Source organism: Gymnoscopelus microlampas, assembly GCF_963454915.1.
Source record: "Gymnoscopelus microlampas genome assembly, chromosome: 3".
Taxonomy (NCBI): Eukaryota; Metazoa; Chordata; class Actinopteri; order Myctophiformes; family Myctophidae; genus Gymnoscopelus; species Gymnoscopelus microlampas.
In genome coordinates this window covers 1,940,144-1,955,143 of record NC_139940.1, presented here as the reverse complement: position 1 = coordinate 1,955,143, position 15,000 = coordinate 1,940,144, and the positions used below count along the sequence as shown (strand labels likewise).

Here is a 15,000-nt window from a genome sequence, read left to right as displayed (position 1 = left end):
AAGACTAAACACCATCTGGTGTAGTTCACATCAACCCGCTCTGAGGGACGGCAGACTTCTTTTAGACAGCAGCTACTAAACAGGTAAGCATTGGTTGTCCTTGGTTGGAACGGAAAAAATGGAGTGAATGTGGGGGAGTTGAGTGATTGTGGTGTATCATCATAACCTTTATTTAAACTCCAAGTACAATTGAGGGGCAGGCCCTCATTTTAAATGTAGTCGAGATACACAACATAATAATCAACAGGAATAAACATTTATACACATCAATATTAATATATGAATTAGAGGATAGAGAAAACTCAAACATATTCAAAGAACTAAGACCGTTACAGTCTGGAACAAAAGTGTTGGAAACCATTTCCCTAAATTGACCCAAAGAAGGCAGTGATCTGATTGTTAGGGATTCATTCCATGTAGATGGAGCTCTAACAGAGAATGCTGCCTTTCCTTATAGCTCTGTGTGAGCAGTGTTGGGACTAATGCATTACAAGTAACGCCGTTACTTTTTTCAGTAACTAGTACTCTAACGCATTCTTTTTTTAATTCAGTAACTCAGTTACCGTTACTACATGGTGCGTTACTCCGTTATTTTTTATATAGTATTTATATATACAGCGAGGCGAACAGTGACTGAGAATTGTACTTAAGTACAGTACTTGAGTAAATGTACTTAAAAAAGTATTTATAAAGTATAAAGTATTTACTTTACACCAGTCTGTGTCACATGCGGAGACGTGCTGTGAGCTCTCTCTCTCTCTCTCTCGCTCGCTCTTTCTTTCTCTCTCTCTTAACAGCGTGTGTGTGTTTCTGGGACTAGGAATACCACGATAACGCAATGGTGACTATGAACCACGTACACAAACCCGTTGGAGGCTGCTTTTCCCAAGCTGAAATCTGCACTTAAACTGCAAGGCTTCATGGCTGTGTTGTTGAACACATGCAGCTTAACGTCATGAAAGTTACACGACTCACTCGCCCAGGTGGTGTCAATAATAGGCTAATAATCACCCCAATCGTAACAAAATTCAGAATCACAGCGCTGCCTGTTTCGGATTCCGCACGTTAAAGTATATTAATTCATTTGTTCGTCTATTTATTAACTGCTACTGCAGTCTTACCCTGCGGTACATGAAAACTCCTGTTACAGTCAAGGATCACCTTCAACCTGGTGTTTGCACTTTTTCCATTTACGGTCTGTACATCTATATAAACGTTCAGATTTCAAATATAAAGTGCTTATCCCATGGCCACGGATGTTACAATTATGCACGGGACTCTCAAAAGTACCCGTATATTCTGTATTGTTCAATGAAAAGCATTTTAATCCGATCAGTGGCCATTTTCTCATAATGTATTGGAGTGCAATACACCTACCAACCGATAGGGTCACTCAGTTGAAAGCACATGGAGAAAATGGCCACGATCAGATTAAAATGCTTTTTATTGAACAATACGGATGATACAGGTACAGTACTTCTGAGAGCCCGTATATACATGTAACATCCGTGGCCATAGGATAAGCACTTTATATTTGAAATGAACGTTTATGTAGATGTACGGGCCATAAATGGAGAAAGTGTAAACACCAGGTTGAAGTTCATCCATGACGGTTGTGACAGTCGACCGTTGTGTATCCATGGCTATTACTCCCTCTAACATTCCCCATGTTTTTAGTTTATTGATATAATGTCATGCACATTTTCCAGTGCATAGCCTACTGCAGGCCTTGTTGACTAGATTTAGAAGAGATTTTGAAGCTCTTGCTCCTGAAATGATAGATTCTTTTTAAGGGGAAAAGCCATCATTTAATATGCAAGTCAATGGGAGAAGCAGAGATTGCCAGGCGCAAATGGTAGTGTAGGTAATTAATGTATTTTTGCAAGATGACCCTGCTACTGTATATAAAATGTGTGTATTACTCGTTCATCATGGTTCATGTTCAAATAGCTCAATCCAAAATATAATGCTGTAGGCCTAAGTGTTAGGCTGTATTTACGCACCTGCTTGTAATTAATGCTTAAACATAATTATGACCGGTATGATTGTTTTTAGTCATTGTTTGTATGTTGTGCCTGAGGACCCCCTGGAAGACGAGATGATACATCTCAAGGGATTTATCCTCTAAGAAATTTTCAAATAAAAAAAAATCTTTTATCAGATGTCTGATAAATTTGAATAATTGCGGACATTGGGACCAGCAGATTACAATCCTATAGCGCGACCCCTGGTATAGATCACATTGCTTAGCAGAGTTCAGTGATGCAAATGCATGTCAAGTTGATCAACAGATTGTATTATTCTCCAATGCAATAACAGTACTGAAATGAAGGCTATAAGGGCAATAATGGGAGCCCTTTTTTTGTTAAAGTAACTAAAAAGTTATTTTTTACAGTAACACATTACCTTTAGGTGTAAGTAACTGAGTTACTTTTAAATGAAGTAACTAGTAATGGTAACACTGTGTGTGAGCAAATGGCACCTTGAGCGTCAGGTAGTCACTCGAGCGAGTCTGGTAGGTACTAGGGTTCTGATCCAACAAGGATAGATATAAGGGGGAGCATTCCTGAGATGGCTTTAAAAATAAATAGATATCAGTGCTTATCCCGCCTCTCAGAGAGAGAGAGAGGATAAGCCTGCGTTCCCATAGAGAGTACAGTGTATAAACTGTACGGAAATGTGCTTGGGCTCTTTGCACAGCAGCCATATTGGAAAGAAATTGGGCCCCTTCCTTACTTCCTTCTAAAGTTCTCAAGTTTTACCCGGACCCGACCGGACCCGACCCGACGTTTTCGGGCCGAGCCGGGCGTTAAAAGTATGCTAATTAGTCTGGCCGAGACGAGCCTCGGGCTCCATACATTTTTTTTTCATTTATCTTTTATGAAGATGGCTCTGACGGCGCTGACTGACTAGCGTTAACTTTCACTAAATTCAGGCTGCTCAGGACTCAGGCAGCGTGAGCCCTGAGCGTGTGTGTGTGTGTGTGTGTGTGTGTGTGTGTGTGTGTGTGTGTGTGCGCGCATGCTGCTGGCATGCTGCGTCTGCTTTGTTATTGGATGGATCATCCTGCTGATATATACTTAATTGCAGGCTGGTGTTGCGCACCGAATATACATTAAATCTACAAGCCCAATGTATTCTACAATGCATCACGATCTAACACGTGTAGAACTTGCAGATCGGTTGTTAACAGGGCCATAAATCAGAGTATGATGTGATGGGGGGCGTGTAAGCTTTAGAGTTAAAGCCTCGCCTGCTGTCAGAAACACAGCGGCTCAAATTACACTGTCTGTGTCTGACTCTCACACAGTCGGGGGGGGGGGACCCGTTCGAGAGGCGAACGGCCTTTTGGCGTGTAGTTGAAGCGCACGTGTGTGTGTGTGTGTGTGAGACTACTGTGTTGTTGACGGACAACGGATGCACGCTTATGAGAAACAACAAAAATAAAAGCTGGCAAAACAGTTGCATGCATTAGCGCAAGATGAGGATAAAGGAAACATTCAGTCTAAATGTCCAGTAATTTGCAACTACAGTACTACTACTACTACTACTACTTTTGTATTTGAAACTTTAAATGTCTCTAAATATTATAAACTTTCTTTGACTTCAGTGCGCTGACTCTCTCCCCCCCGCCCCCCTTGCGCTTCAACTACACGACAAAAGGCTGTTCGCGGTCGAGAGAGGTAGAGGAATGCAGATGATGCATGCATAGCAGGGTGAGGTGTGAAAGGGATATTTCACTTTAAAAAACAAATGTGGGTCATTTTATCGTCTACTCAGGCTTTTGTGAGCCCCCCAGACAGCTTTTAGTTGCTTGATTCAGTATTTAGATATTTGATATTCATTTTATCAGACACGCCCCTTTCCTATACAAACCCATTGTAACTTCAAACTCCATTTTAACCATGTTAGATTAATTGAAAACACCCATCCTTGGTCCTGGTGACTGATATTGTCCTTCTAATACGTGAGAAGACTGTGTTTTTTAAATGACTTTTTTCATTCATGGGTTTGTATAGGAAGGGGGCGTGTCTGATAAAATGAATATCAAATATCTAAATACTGAATCAAGCATCTTAAAAACTGTCCGGGGGGCTGACAAAAGCCTGAGTAGACGATAAAATGACCCACATTTTTTTTGAAGGTGAAATATCCGTTTAACTTAATTTTATATGCAACTTCACATGTTTTGTTTTTGTAGTATGAACAATTTTATTGGTTATGTAAAGTTGCCATTTTGGCGACTATACAGTAAGTGGGTTCTCTCTCACATTGACTCTGTCTTTCTATCATTTGAACAACTAGCACCACATAGTGGCTTTTTCGGGCTTTCGGGCCTAACATTACATGATGGTGATTGTTCGGTTCGGGCCGAGCCTCGGGCCGGCCCAGTAGGGCCCAGTAAGGGCCGAGCCTTAATGTTCACAGGTGTAATGATACTAATGAAGGCTCTGTTCCATTTAGTGTAGCACCGTGGTTGTCAAACTCTTTCATTTCAAGGACGCCCAAAACTCTGAGAGTGTACAAATGGAACCAAATGGACCCGTTGGGGTCTCTCAGAGTTACACACCTGTGCCACACTTTGACTGTTTCCAGTCAGCCAACATGCAAAATATCAACGCCCTGACTCTGTTTGACCAGAATGGAACGAGCCTTCATTAGTATCATTGTTAACACCTGTGAAGGAATAAAGGAAGAGGCCCAGTTTTCTTTCCAATATGGCTGCTGAGCATAGAGCCTATTGTGCGTTTACTGTCTGCTAACCATCCCAGCTAGCGTGGTCATGTTAACCACGCTTGGTCATGTTAACATTATTGCTTGTGTAGCTACTGTTTTTGAATGGCTCAAAGTGAAAGACATTCAATTCCATGCATATGGTGTTAACGTCAGTTCGATACACTTATTTGTTTTAGCTCTTGCTCATTTGATTTTCCTATTTTGTCTCATCTGTTTAAGAAAGTAGGTAGCTGATATATTGCACTCTTGGTTGCTTGTTTTAAAAGAGAATGCACTTCAGACTTCTGGTGATTAGTAGTTTCGTTCCCTACCTATGTTGAATGCACTTATTGTAAGTCACTTTGGATAAAAGCGTCTGCTAAATGACTGTAATGTAATGTAATGTAACTAGAGGTCAGGGCGGGCGCCCTGCCCCCTAGCCCCCTAGCCAACAAAATTGTTGGATACAAATGAAAACATCGCAAACCCCTTTGAAAGAGCCGTTGTAAAGACTGTGTCATTTATGGCTCATGTGTATATTATATTTATTTTTAAAATATATTTAAATATGTATGTATTCATATGTCATAATAGTATGTATATTTATATTGTAGATAGAATGTATATGTTAAATGTGTTATGTACTGTAATGCAGCATATGACATTATGATATAATAATGTATTATTATATTTGATGTTATATAATATATAACAGCATTAATAAAATATTTATCATAGCATAAGAGATAGTATGCTGAGGGTGCTGCAGCACCCCTGGTAGTGGGGAGTCCGCTCCGTGTGTCTGGCTCTGTCAATCCTATGTTGTTGAAGCGCAAGGGGGCGGGGGGACGGGTGGGGAGAGAGTCAGCGCACTGAAGTCAAGGCACAGATTACTGTGTTGTTGACAAACAACGGATGCACGCTTATGAGAAACAACACAAAGAAAACCTGGCAAAACAGTTGCGTGCATTAGCGCATGATGAGGATAAAGGAAACATAAATAATTAATAAACAATTAAATTCTGCTTCAAGTAGCATGTGAGGGGTCAAACTAGGTTTTATTTATGATTTCGAATCCATTGCAAGCATTTGTTTTGCACCAAAACCACTCCCTGGACTAAAAACGGCCACATAGCCACAATTTTCCTGGTCATTTTTTGTGTAAAAAGACAAAATCGGTGACACAAGTGTGACATTTGCTACAAATCATTTTTGGAGGTCACTCTTCGGTTTAAGAAACCAGGCCACTCGTAAATCAAAGATGGCGGCCATTTATTACTCCCCACACGCATGTCTGTGTTGTCACTGCTGTCGTATCCTACTGACTCACTTGCCAGTGAGGAGCCCCCACCAGGAGGACGTAGAGCCTTCGTCCTACTCCTCCCGCCCAACACTCCCTGCTGACAGGTGTTGCCCCAGCCTGTAGGAGTTTGTGCAATGAATGTTATAGTCCAGGGGCCAAGACATATTTTGGTACCACCTAAGGTGACCGTAAAGTTTTTGTATTTTTGTCTTCCTACATGTCTCTAGTTTATATTTTGGTATGATAACCCTTCCAATCTTGTAGCTTAATGGCAGTTATCACTACCTACCGGCTAATGTATCCGGTAGGAGACACAAAGTAGAATTTTTGTGTCTCCTACCCCGGGCATCAAATTATTGCGACAAAAAACAAAATATATCCATGAATTCAAGGCTTCATGGGGTGTGCAATTGATAACTTCTCAGATTTTTGGTGTTTGCAAAAAGACTGCTTTCCATAAGCTTGTAAAAGTTGACCCTCCTTCGGTCTAGGGTGGTCATAGCTGAATGGGTAGAGAGTCCCCCTGAAAAACTTTAAGGAGGAGTTCACCCAAAAGAATATTTATTTTCTATCAATTGCACACCCCATGAAGCCTTGAATACATGGATATATTTGTTTTTTGTCGCAATAATTTGATGCCCGGTGTGTGTGTGTGAGAAAGAGACTAAAAACGGCCACATAGCCACAATTTTCCTGGTCATTTTTTGTGTAAAAAGACAAAATCGGTGACACAAGTGTGACATTTGCTACAAATCATTTTTGGAGGTCACTCTTCGGTTTAAGAAACCAGGCCACTCATAAATCAAAGATGGCGGCCATTTATTACTCCCCACACGCATGTCTGTGTTGTCACTGCTGTCGTATCCTACTGACTCACTTGCCAGTGAGGAGCCCCCACCAGGAGGACGTAGAGCCTTCGTCCTACTCCTCCCGCCCAACACTCCCTGCTGACAGGTGTTGCCCCAGCCTGTAGGAGTTTGTGCAATGAATGTTATAGTCCAGGGGCCAAGACATATTTTGGTACCACCTAAGGTGACCGTAAAGTTTTTGTATTTTTGTCTTCCTACATGTCTCTAGTTTATATTTTGGTATGATAACCCTTCCAATCTTGTAGCTTAATGGCAGTTATCACTACCTACCGGCTAATGTATCCGGTAGGAGATACAAAGTAGAATTTTTGTGTCTCCTACCCCGGGCATCAAATTATTGCGACAAAAAACAAAATATATCCATGAATTCAAGGCTTCATGGGGTGTGCAATTGATAACTTCTCAGATTTTTGGTGTTTGCAAAAAGACTGCTTTCCATAAGCTTGTAAAAGTTGACCCTCCTTCGGTCTAGGGTGGTCATAGCTGAATGGGTAGAGAGTCCCCCTGAAAAACTTTAAGGAGGAGTTCACCCAAAAGAATATTTATTTTCTATCAATTGCACACCCCATGAAGCCTTGAATACATGGATATATTTGTTTTTTGTCGCAATAATTTGATGCCCGGGGTAGGAGACACAAAGATTCTACTTTGTGTCTCCTACCGGATACATTAGCCGGTAGGTAGTGATAACTGCCATTAAGCTACAAGATTGGAAGGGTTATCATACCAAAATATAAACTAGAGACATGTAGGAAGACAAAAATACAAAAACTTTACGGTCACCTTAGGTGGTACCAATTTGTGTTGAATATCAGTGTTGGCCCCTGGACTATTATCACCCTCCTCCCCGCCTGGCTTCCCACCCCGAACACGGCCTAATTGTGTTCATATAGACGCTCGACAAAGCCGGATGCACCACGATGGATTCGAACCCTCAACCTCTGTGGTGGTGGACAGGGACTTTAGCACTGCGCCACCCGAGCGCCATTTAATTCTGTTTTGTCTGAATGTTTATTTATCTTTGATGAAGATGGCGCTGACGGCGCTGACTGACTATAGCGTTAACTTTCTCTAATGTCAGGCTGCTCAGGCAGCAAAGTGAGAGAGAGAGAGAGAGTAGGAAAGAACGGTGTTAGCACTGGCCTGGCAGACTCCCTGCTCTGTGTGTGTGTGTGTGTGTGTGTGTGTGTGTGTGTGTGTGTGTGTGTGTGTGTGTGAGAAAGAGAGAGAGAGGCGTGTGCGTGTGCGTGTGTGGCGAAGCGAGCAGGGGAAACTCTTTCTTATTGGCTTTTCATGCTTTTTTGGGCTCCGACCTGATGTACGCTAGGATCGGCTGTATAGGATCCTTTGATAAATGACTTCGACGTTGGTGTACGGCCGAATATAAGGAAAAATATAAGCAGTTTTTTACGCTCCATTGATAAATGAGGGCCAGTGGGTTTGTATAGGAATGGGGCGTGTCTGATAAAATTAATATTAAATATCTAAATACTGAATCAAGCAACTGTCTGGGGGGCTGACAAATGCCTGAGTAGATGATAAAATAACACTTTTTTTGTTTTTTTGTGAAAGTGAAATATCTCTTTAAATCCTTGTCTCGTTCACACCTCACTCTGCTATGCATGCATCATCTGCATTCCTCTGCCTCTCTCGACCGAGTCCCCCCCCCCCCGCCCCCCCCCCCCCGACTGTGTGAGAGTCAGTCACAGTCACAGACAGTGTAATTTGAGCCTCTGTGTTTCTGACAGCAGGCGAGGCTTTAACTCTAAAGCTTACACGCCCCCCATCACATCATACTCTGAGTCTGCCACCGTCTGATTTATGGCCCTGTTAACAACCGATACACAAGTTCTAAACATGTTAGATCGTGATGCATTGTAGACTCCAGTGGGCTTGTAGATTGAATGTCTATTCGGTGCGCAATACCAGCCTGCAATTAAGTATATCAGCAGGATGATCCATCCAATAACAAAGCATGCGCAACATAACAGCAGCACGCACGCCCAACTTTGTCTTTCATGTAATCCGTAGCGTAGCGGTACAATCTTTGTTGTCACATAGGCAGGCTTGTAACCTACACGAATGACATATTATTACCCATTTATTTAACCCATACCGAGCAGTGCGTGTTCGAGTTACACTAAATAAAGCAGTCATGAGACTCGGGCGGAATGCAGTGATCCCGTGCCGCCACGTTAATATTGGAGCATTGGGTTTATATCCTTAACCCAGCCAGGTTGTGTAGCCTACATAACTCTCTATGACATAACTCCATAACAACGGACAACTGTAAGTTTGTAGACCTCACTGTCCATGAAAAGATGGTTGGAACTACCGAAAATTATCTCGCAGAAGCGCTCGTATATTTTGAAAATAGCAGATCTACAAGCTCACAGGGCGTCTCGATGCGACCTGTTATGAGCTTGTAGATCTGCTATTTTCAAATAGCCAATGCAGCCAGATCTGCAAGCTTAACCGAATGACTGTTAAAGCAGTTTGTTTAAATTAGTTTGTAAAATGATATATTTCCACAGCGATTATCTATTAGTGTAGATATACACATTTATGAGTGGATTATGTGTCCAGATGCTTGTCAGACAGTCAGACAATGCTGCTATGCAGGTCTACAATGGAATAAAAGGGTGCAGCCAACGTCAACAACTGGTCTCAACCAGACGTGAGATCTCAACGTACGGTAGGATGAATCCAACGTCAGGACATATTGATAAATGCCGAAAGTTGTTGCGGTGATCTCGCCGTACGCCCATGGTGACTGATATTGTCCTTCTAATACGTGAGAAGTGTTTTGTCAATTACTTTTTTCATTCATGGGTTTGTATAGGAAGGGGGTGTGTCTGATAAAATTAATATCAATAATTGATATTGTGACCACATTTTTGTGACCAAATTTGACTGGGAGACAGTCATCTAGCATTTTTTCATTTTCATTTTTTCATGTTATGTGAAAGCAGGGAATCAATCATAGCAAAATAATGATATATTGGTTAATAAATAATAAAGATAGAGTGAATAGTTTTGAAACTACAGCTTATAGAACTGAAGTCAAGTTAAAACTCTTCAGTAGAGAAAAGACCAGTTGAATGGATCTCATTCAAAGATAGTAAACAAGGCTATCAATCCCATCATGCATAGCGGGATTTACATATCCATTGTCTACAGGTTTAGGGTTAGGCTCTCTTTGTTATGTATGCTCTCTGAGACCATGTGTTTGCCACTGCCCCCTGCTGGAACTGGCTGGTTCCAGTGACTAGGAGGACTTAACTAAGTTTTAATATTTTTAACAAAATATGACTGTTTATACATCTTTATTTGACATTCTCATTAGACACAAGCCAACAGACTAGTGATACCTTTCAAAACGATTGGGTAGAAATAGCGGATTTTACCGCGATTTCGCAATGTTTGGATGGAAACTGAGGATTTGGTTAGCAATGCTAGCACATGCTAGCTCTAACCTTATATTTTAATACATGTTTATGCATTTATTTCATATTTACAAGTCGATTTAAGCTCTGAAAATTCTGTCAGACATATTCTGGTATGTGAAGAGTCTAACTGGGCTATAAACTCATTTTCTGTAAAAAAGAAAAAAAAAAAAAGTTTTTCTCCTTTCCTGAACAATGGCCACCAGCGAGATGACTGTCCTCCGGTCAAAAATGGTCACAATTATCTAAATACTGAATCAAGCAACTTAACAACTGTCTGGGGGTCAGACAAAAGCCTGAGTAGACGATAAAATGACCCAAACATTATTTTGGAGGTGAAATAACCTTTAATTTAATTGTATATGCAACTTTGCATGTTTTGTATTTGTAGTATGAACAATTTTATTGGTTATGTGAAGTTGCCATTTTGGCGACTATAAGGTTCTCTCTCACACTGACTCTGTCTCTCTATAATTTGAACAACTAGCACCATGTAGTGTTTTTTTAGGGCTTTCGGGCCTAACATTACATGATAGTGATTGTTCGGTTCGGGCCGAGCCTCGGGCCGGCCCAGTAGGGCCCAGTTAGGGCAGAGCCTTAATGTTCAGACCTGTTGAGAACTGTACTTCCTTCAGGTGTAATGATACTGAAGGCTCTGTTCCATTTAGTGTAGCACCGTGGTTGTCAAACTCTTTCATTTCAAGGACGCCCTTAACTCTGAGAGTGTACAAATGGAACCAAATGGACCCATTTTGTACACTCTCAGAGTTACACACCCGTGCCATACTTTGACTGTTTCCAATGAGCCAACATGCACAATATCAGCACCATGACTGTTTGACCAGAATGGAACAGAGCCTTCCTTAGTATCATTGGTAACACCTGTGAAAGCACACAGGAAGAGGCCCAGTTTCTTTCCAATATGACTGCTGAGCATAGAGTCTATTGTTCGTTTTCTGTCTTCTAACCATCCCAGCTAGCGTCTGTGTAAAAGCAGGAGGAGGGGCTGGGGCAACTGACAAGATTCATGTCAAGGTTCTGTTGAAACGTCAGTAGCCTACTTAACGCGTTGTAAGGACTCAGTCAGTCATGAAAACCTTCAACTATGATACCGTACGATACAGGTGCAGGATGTGCTTTTATTTTTTTATGTGTTTGGATAAATGCATTGATTCCATGAAGACAGTGCATATTTTGCTAAACTTGGTCATGTTAACATTATTGCTTGTATAGCTAGTGTTTTTGAATGGCTCAAAGTGAAAATACATTAAATTCCATAATTGTGGTGGAAACGTCAGTTTCAGGACTTCAGATGAATTGTCCTATAAATATTTCCCTCTAGAGTTGAATCTTTCTGTCCTATGGTGAGAGATGGCACAGCGTGGCAGAGACACAATTGGCAACGAAAGCCTGGAGAACTGGGAATGGATCGCCGCAGGGGGATTTGGATTTGTCTATAGTGCCGAACACAAGGACTGGGGCAAAGTGGCCATCAAGCTACCTAATGATGGGTATGATGACAATGATCAAAGAGCTAAATTATTCAGATGGGATTTTTTTTTACTTGGTTGATTTACAATAATGACTTATTTCATAATCTTCAGAAAAGTCACTGTTTTCTAACTGCTGTCTTTATCCTCCTAAACTGTCCACACTGCAGCTCTGGCCAATCATATGCTGCCCTGTGTCGAGAGGCTGATTACATGGAAGCTGCCGACCAGCAGTATGTGCCCAGGGTCTATGGGAAGTACCAGGGCTGTCCCCCTGGCCTGGGCTCTAAAGAGAGGCGGGGTATAGTAATGGAGCTTATGGAGGGAGGGTCTCTACAGACCCTCCTGCAGACCATGTCTACTCCTCCACCCTGGCCCCTGGCGTTCCGTCTGGCCCTCCAGGTGGCCCAGGCCATGGACTTCCTCCACAGTAAGAAGGGCCTCGTACACATGGACCTGAAACCAGACAATATCCTACTGGATGCCAAGTTAAACGCCAAGGTATGTTCAATTCAATTCAATACAATTGTCAATCGTCACCAGTGTTGGAAAGTAACTAAAGTAACAAAAAAATAATATTATTACCTTTTTTCCAGTAACTAGTAATATATGTATGTTATAGACTACATTTTTTTGTGAACTGAAGTACTTTATTAAAAATGCACATCTTGTAGGCTTGTTATGTCTGTAATGCTCTGTGGATTATTTACATGTGTCAAGCCTGACCCAGGTTTTGTTTGGCAAGTTATAGGACACCAGATGTATAATGATGCATTACATATCCAGCCATACAGAATGTTTTAGCCTATAATATATAAGTTAATACACAATTTTTTTAAAAACTCATTACTGTCAATCAGGTTAATATTGTAGGGCTATTTGTGAAATTATGACTGACTGTGACAAACCTGTTATGCTGATATGCATATATTTGGATAGCATTGACATGAATATGTTGGCCTCATAAGGCCTAGCACTTTGCTTGGAGCTTAACTGCTTTAATAAACAGAGGTTCAAAGATTGTCTCCCATTATCAGTTTGAGCCCAGGTGTGGTTTTCATTTAGTCTGTAAGTTATGAATTCATACACAGTAAAAGTCTTAGTGTTCATTTAATTCAAATGAGTGGTCAAATGGAACCAAATGGACCCATCATGACGCCCAGTGACGCCCACTGGCACAACACCAGAAGGAGCTCCTCTGATCTTGTTCCCCCTAGATTTGGCACAAACACGGGGACAAATGCAATCCACTATAGGCTACTGCCACCATAATGTGAACATTTTCAAGATGCCGTCCAAGATGGCTGCCGGGAGCTTAAAATGGCTATATATATATATATATATATATATATATATATATATATATATATATATATATATATATATATATATCAATTACTGGTTTTGGTGTCTGTTTTAGGGCTCAAATTAACATTAGTTTATTATTTATTGGCAAATCCAAGATGGCATCCCAAGGGTCTGCTCCTTCCATTTCGACATCTCGCCACTCCGACTAGTGGCTTCCGCGTGCGGTTAGGGTTAGGGTTAGGTATAGGGTTCGTTAACGTCGGAAAGGCGACATGTCGGAAAGGCGAAATGCACCCCATCCCAATGTGATTTCCCATTCTACTAAATTAGAATTGAATTGCATATTGCCGCACCTTTGCCCTGACTGAGTCTCTTCCCTGTCCTGCTGAAATAAATGCATTAATGCTTAAAATTACTGTTCTTTCCTCTTCATTTCAATAGATAGCAGATTTTGGCTTGTCTACGGTGTCCAACAGTGTTTTGGATACTTCGGGCGGAGACAAAGGAGGCACTCTAGCCTTCATCCCCCCTGAGGCTTTTGAAGATGACTACCATCGTGTTCGCTCCTATGATGTTTACAGGTGAACTAATGAAGGAATGCTGTTGATACAAAGTCATCTAATACATGTTATTTTGTGAAAATGTTTTACCAACTTGTTTTCCTCTCTGTTTTATTAGCTACGCTGTACTTCTGTGGACCATTCTGACTGGAAACAACAAGCCATATCCAGGTGCATTTAAATGATCCATAATTGCATGTGAATGTCAGTGTAATCAGAAGTGTACAGTGTACCATACAGTACTTAGTATTTAGTGTCATAACCAGTGGTGTAAAGTAACTAAGTACATTTACTCTTTACTGGAGTATTCCAATTGTCTATACTTTTACTTCTACTCCACTACTTATCAGAGGCAAATACATATTGTACTTTTACTCCACTACAATTATTTGAAAACTTTAGCTACTAGTTACTTTGCAGGTATAAAGTATTTCATTATAAAACATACATTAACCACTTCAGCCTTATTTCATACCTATGATATTTTCCAAACATTTTAGTACTTTTACTTTTGCTACTTTAAGTACATTTTGATGCCAATACTTTTGTACTTTTACTGAAGTATTTTTTTTTTATTCTGGACTTTTACTTGTAACAGAGTACTTCTACATTGCAGTATTGATACTTTTACTTAAGTAAAACATTTGAGTACTTTTTCCACCACTGGTTGTAACAAGCCAACACCAGGGTGGTCAACGTGTGGCTGCTGCTGGACACTGTTGTACACACATGGTAAAGGGATAGTTCACCCAAAAAGGAGAAACAAAGAGTGTCCTTTGTGTCTCCTACCGGAACCGCTGCCTACCGCTGGTCATCAAATTATTGTCTTGAGACAAAAACAAAAAAAGAAATGTCCATGAATTGAAATCTCCATGGGGTGACTATCCCTTTAAGTCTACAGAACCACTGGTTTATGTAACATTATGGTGAGGCCAGTAGTGTGTAGTATCATGACAGCCCTACTACACACCACTGCCTCCAGATCCTTAAGGCCTCTGACAATGTTTTAACGTTTATAATCAGCATTTCCTATCATCTTCAGTTTGCTGGGATGGACTTTAACACATTAAATGTAAAGTACTTTTCAATAGCAAAGTTACAAAGTGTTTTACAAACTAACACATACAATTATACAATATTATAATTGTATTTGTTAGTTTGTAAATAAATTAACTTATGTAACTTTGCTCTCACTATCAGGACAGCTGCATGTCAATCAAGGCATCAAATCTGCCTGCTTGTGTGTGTGTCATTATACAGTCATGGAAACACACGCACGCACGCACGCACGCACGCACGCACGCACGC

The 15,000-nt window shown here is 40.9% G+C and overlaps 1 protein-coding gene across 2 annotated transcripts in view; it reads left to right on the top strand.

Moving 5' to 3' along the window:
• The first annotated feature begins 9 nt into the window (after positions 1-9).
• LOC311042152 (receptor-interacting serine/threonine-protein kinase 3-like) overlaps positions 10-15,000 on the top strand; it is an 18,507-nt gene continuing 3,516 nt past the window's right edge. For both annotated transcript variants that reach the window (XM_084052710.1, XM_084052709.1), the window contains exons 1-5: positions 10-83; positions 11,677-11,845; positions 11,995-12,325; positions 13,574-13,713; positions 13,811-13,863. In XM_084052710.1, coding sequence (XP_083908836.1) covers positions 11,706-11,845; positions 11,995-12,325; positions 13,574-13,713; positions 13,811-13,863 — 664 coding nt within the window. In that variant the 5' untranslated portion in view covers positions 10-83; positions 11,677-11,705. The remainder of the gene's footprint in view (positions 84-11,676; positions 11,846-11,994; positions 12,326-13,573; positions 13,714-13,810; positions 13,864-15,000) is intronic.